We start from the raw sequence: 5,661 nt of genomic DNA, 5'->3' as shown, positions 1-5,661 counted from the left end.
CCTCTTGAGTCCAACCTCTGAGCATTTTTTTTTTTTAAATGAAAGGTCACACCTATTGATAGCTAAGCAGTGCTTTGAGCCTGCTTCCTGACAGGACAATTCTGGGAGTTCAAAGACCTTTCCTCATTCTGTAATGTTTCCATCTCCTCCATCATGCCAGGGCTATTTCTGCATATATAACTCATTAAGAACATGGTGGGTCTTCTGTGAATCTTCTTGGAGTTCACTCCATTAGACAAAACCACATCCACAGATTTTATAGATCTAAACTCTCTTCTGTTGTTTGGTTGAGAGGCTCTATGAGACACCTCCTTACTCTCTTTCAAGGGCCTATTGTATGATTGAAGATACTCTGAGGCACCACCTTGATTTAATGAAGGATTTGACAGTCATATCTTTGGCTTCATCTCTAGCCTGTTTTCCTGGCAATGCCCTGGATTTGATCTTTGTTCATAAGCCATCCAAATGTCCTTTTCATTCTATTGCAGCCTCATCATAGCCCCTTTGGCAAGTCATTTGGTAGCACTAAATCATCTGGCTCCTACAAATAAATACCCTCTGGCTTCCACTAGTACAAAATACCTTTTTCTACGCATCCAGATCTCTCCAGTATTGCCCCATTTCAAATTTATGTACTGAAGCTGTACCAACTAGGATAAAACCATTCCAGACACATAAGCATGAGAACACATGATTTATGTCACATAAGAAACTTAAGGGGATTTTTCTCTACCGATTCTGAATCCTACACTAGGTATACAAGGCGTATTAGACATGGTTCTCACCACTGAGCTTTTTGGAGACGTAATCTATCTCCAGAGAATATTTTTCAAATTTATTTATTTACTTATTTTAAGTAACATCTACACTCAATGTGGGGCTCAAACTCACGACCCCGAGATCAGGAGTTGCATGCTCTTCCAACTGAGCCAGCCAGGTGCCCCTCTGTAGAATATTAAGTCAAGACCTATGCTGTCTAATATGGTACCTACGAGCCACATGTGGCTATTTAAATTTAAATTTAAAAGCACTCTGTTCCCCAGTTGTACATATTTCAAGTGCTTAATGACCACATATGGCTAGTGGCTACCCTATTGGACAGCACAGATAATAAAACGTTTCCATCTTTGCGGAAGGTTTCCTTCAATGTCAGAATCCAGGGGGAGAGCAGTAAGATCTAATAAAGATACGCATTTATCTCTGTTTTAAATACATTTAACTCTCTTTTCCCATATTAAAAAGAGTCAAATATCAAGGAGATACTGCATGCTCCTTCAGTAAACATCCAGACATGTTTTATAATAAAGAATGCCATAAAACTGTGGTNTCACGGACCCTTATTAAAAGCTGAAGGTTGGCAACTTTTCCCCCAAGAATGTATTCATGTACCAAAAGGCATTTCTGATTACAGAGGGTTCATGGACTATCCCCAACAAAGCCCTTCCATTGATTAGGAGGCCAGCAACTTGGATTAAGAATGTCTACTGTAAAGTGAATTTTATTTTGCTATTGACTTTCAGTATAAAATTGATGCAGTTTGCTATTTAACATGATGACTTCTAATAATAGTAAGAGTATATTTAGAATAATGATGATGGGGGAAAATAGAAGTTTCCTACAAAGCATTACAAATGCAAAGCTGTCTTCAAAATAACTAAAACATAAACCCAACACTTTGAACTAAAAATATAACATAGAGCCAGCAAATCTGTCCATTTGGATCATCTATCACGATCAATAAAGAAGTATATAGTTTTAGCACATTGGCTACATTTTCATTAGTTTCAAATGCCCCCACCTCCCCAGCCACGAGAAAACTTTTAGGGTGATAGAAGGAACATTCTACTAGCCTTCTAAAATCTAAGTCCCTGGGGCATCTGGGTGGCTCAGTTGGTTAAATGTCCAACTCCTGATTTCAGCTCAGGTTGTGATCTCATGGGTTGTGAGATTACGCCCCATGTGGGGCTCTAAGCTGACAGCGTGGGGCCTGCTTGGGATTCTCTCTCTCCCTCTCTTTCTGTCCCTCCCCCACTCACGCAAGAGTAAGTGTATGCTCTCTCAAAATAAATAAATTAAAAAATAAGATCTAAATTCCTGTTATAACACTAATACTTATAACAGATATTTCCTAAGAGGTGACTTGGGGCCTCAATAATACGTGGAGGGTCAGAATGATAGGATGGGAGTCAATAGACCACGAGGACCCTTATTTGAACTTTGAGGAAGAAGAGTGGCTATTTCTTGGGAAATCTGTTGATTTAGATGAAGTTTCTGCAAGGAGAGCAGAATTATAAATGGAATTGGCTCCAGGTATGGCTGAGGGACAAAATCCTTTATGGCACTGAGTTTCTGGTTTCTGAGCCAATGTAGAATTTGTGTTTGTGTGGAAGAAGCGCTGAAGCATTCTTTCCAAAGAGTACTAATCTGAACCATATGAGGACTGATTAATGGTGGTCATGATAAAACCTCAGTTAACCAGAATTCTAAAGGGATAGACTTTCATAAATAAAGAAGAACGTATTAGGGAACTTCCCTCTCTCCTCCTCACCCCCTCTCTCTGTTTCTTTCTTTCTTTCTTTTCATTGTAACCGTGCAGAACATCCCCAAAATGTATGAACCTCTTTTACTGCTTATTAAATTTCAGAAGTAAAATCTGCTCAACAACATATTCGTCTTTGGTCTCACCGTATTGTTCAGTATGTTCATTTTGGAGACCGGTCATTATTTTTTATAAAAGTTGATGTATGTGTTTAGGCTGAATATAAACTGGACCCTTTTGGAGATGAATGGCTAATATCCATTTATTTTCTTTCCACTTCTCTTATCCCCCATGAGTAATAGGAGTAAATTTTCCATTCAGTTTGGATGCATTCAGCTACAGGTAATAACCAATCCTATTCAAAGAAGTTTAAATTGAAAGGACATTTATTATTGACCTAACAAGAAGTATGGAGGGAAGATGTCTAAGTTGATTTAGTAGCCAATTAAGTCATTACAGACCCCAGAGTCTCCGTGATCCTTCCACTCAGCTGAAAATCTTTAGAAGTCCCAACATCTTGCCTCATGGTTGCAGAATGGCTGCCATAGCTTTAGGCATTCATCCTTACACAGTAGCTTCCAAAGCAGGAGGAGAGAAAAGAGGGCAAAAGAGTTTTCTACTTGTGCAGTTCTCTCTTTAATCGAGGAGGTAATCTTTCCCATATGCCCCGTTTCCTCAAATCAGACTTCTTTTTACTTGCCTTTGGCCACTACCGGGTTTCACGCCTACCCTCGGAACAGTCATTGGCAGAGGAATTTCTGACTTATGGCGGTAATAGTTCATCTTCTGGGGGAGGGCACACTGCTGCTGAATGCAACTTGGGGGTCTTTTAGCAAGAAGAAAGAGGAGAATGGCTGACAGGTCGACAGTCAGAAGCTTTTGGTGAACCCAGATTCTTCTTGCTTTTGCGGGGCCCCCTCTTCTCTGGCATACTTGTTACTGCAGTACACAAAGCCATTTGCTGTTTGCCGCCTATCAGTGTTAGGGAGGGAGATATTGGTGGGTTGGGGTCTAGGTGGAGGTGCATGGACCAGTGTAAATGAGCTGCTTATCAAGATGTTGAGATAATCTGAAATGTCTGCCTTATAGTCTCTAATTTAAGTAAAAGCGGTAGTGAGAACGCTTGGCTTTGGGTTTGAGCCGGCCATCCAAAGAAACAAATGAAGAGAAGAAAATGATTGCTTTACCCCACCCTGCATTCAGGGTGCTCCTGTGAACCAACTTTATGTCTCCTTTTAGCTCATTATAAAGATGTTGTCACAGTGGAATCTGGAGGTTTCTTCTCTTGAGGCAGACATCTACTACTTTTCAAATGACACTTGAGTTGAGCTTGTGGTTGTGACTTGAACCTGTGGTCGTGACTTGAACTAGTGGTTTAACAACACGTGCAGTTTACCCCGGACACCCCTGGAGGCAGCGAGCAGGGTCAGAGCTCGCTGTAGGAATTACACGTGTGCAGGTGAAGGGGGAGATGGAGAAAACTCAAAACCCAGAGTGTAGGAGCCCCGGTTCTGGCAGCTGGCCCTATACTTGCCTGTGTGGCAGTCCTTTTAGATGTGTATCAAGGCTTCAGGATGTGAAGACTTGGCAGTGGTGCGGAATGGACAATAAATATTAAATACCACGATCCGCCATTTTTAGTCTTTAGCATTGTTTGGTATGTTTTTGTTAGAAATTTTAAAGTAATGACAATGCTCAGTGGAGAACACTTGGAAAGCATAGAAAAAAAGGGGGAATTTTCACCCATGAATTCTGCCCGAGTTTGGAGATTTCTAGTATGTTCTTCCAGCCATCTTCCCCACTTCTTTCTTTTCCTGTCTTCCTTTTTTAAATAATGAAGTATTTCAAACATCAGAAAAGTAGTCTCCATCTAGATTCAACTGGTATTCACATTTCTCCACATTTACGTTAGATTTTGTTAAGACATAGGATTTCGATGGCCCCTATGTATGCATTTCTTGAGTTCCTTCCTCCTCCTCCCTGCCCAGAGGAAACCACTAATCTGAAGTCGATGTATATATTCTCCAATCTATTATAAGTTTACTGAATATCTATGGAAAATATATAGTAGTAGTCTTTGCATTTCAAAATGTTATGTAATTGACATCACAGACCGTATTTATTACGTACCTTGCTTTTATTCACTATCCGTACTATCCTATCCGTACTATCTCAAACACTATCTCCGTGTTTGAGATTCCACCTTGTTTCATGTAGATTGAGGCCATTCATTTTAACTTTTACAGTTTTCTATTATTTGAATACACCACCATTTATCTCTAGTAATGCTATTTATTATACAATTGTTTTNTTTACCCCAGTTGTACCAGTTGTATTCCACCAGCAGAAATTGAGAGTTCCCAGGGTTCCTGGGTGGTTCAGTAGGTTGAGCATCTGACTTGGACCCAGGTCATGACCCCACAGTTCATGAGTTCGAGCCTGTGTCGGCCTCTGTGCAGACGGCTCAGAGCCTGGAGCCTGCTTTGGATTCTGTGTCTCCTTCTCTCTTTGCCTCTACCCCGCTCATACTTTGTGTCTGTCTGTTTGTCTGTCTCTCTCTCCCTCTCTCTTTCAAAAATTAATATTAAAAAAAGAACTTGGGAGTTCCCATATCACCACATCCTTGCCAGTTAAATTTGTGCCAATCTGATGAGTGTGAATTGGTATCTTGATATATATTGTCCTGATTACTAGTAAGGGTCAAGATTCTTTCCTATTAACATTTTGTCCCATTTGCTTCAAATTCAGGAGTACTTGTTTATATTGGTCATTTGTTTTTCCCTTGGACTATTTTCCTTATATATCCTGGATAGTAATTCTGTATTATATGTATTGCAAATATTTTCTCCCAGTCTGGGACTTGTCTTTAAACTTTGTTCATGTGTCTCTTATTGCANTCATGAACTATGAGATCATGACCTGAGCCAAAGTCAGATGCTTAACTAAATGAACCACCCAGGTGCCCCCAGAATTTTCACATTTTAGTGTGGTGAAGTGGAGCAGTATTTTCTTTTATAGGTTATGGTTGGTAAGTTTTGCTTAATAGTCTTTCCCTGCCTCAGGATCATGCAGATATTCAGCATTTTTCCCCTCACATTTTTGGCTTTCAAACTTAGGCCTAT

General features: G+C 40.1%; 1 protein-coding gene across 1 annotated transcript in view; it reads left to right on the top strand.

Annotated features, from left to right (window-relative positions):
- The first annotated feature begins 3,201 nt into the window (after positions 1 to 3,201).
- Positions 3,202 to 5,661, top strand: part of SRPX (sushi repeat containing protein X-linked) — a 62,716-nt gene continuing 60,256 nt past the window's right edge. The window contains 1 exon segment of the mRNA XM_077765139.1: positions 3,202 to 3,310. Coding sequence (XP_077621265.1) covers positions 3,202 to 3,310 — 109 coding nt within the window.

Source organism: Crocuta crocuta, unplaced genomic scaffold, assembly GCF_008692635.1.
Source record: "Crocuta crocuta isolate KB4526 unplaced genomic scaffold, BGI_CrCroc_1.0 scaffold301, whole genome shotgun sequence".
NCBI classification, from domain to species: Eukaryota; Metazoa; Chordata; class Mammalia; order Carnivora; family Hyaenidae; genus Crocuta; species Crocuta crocuta.
Note: the sequence above shows the minus strand (reverse complement) of the source record. Positions and strands in the feature narration are given on the sequence as shown.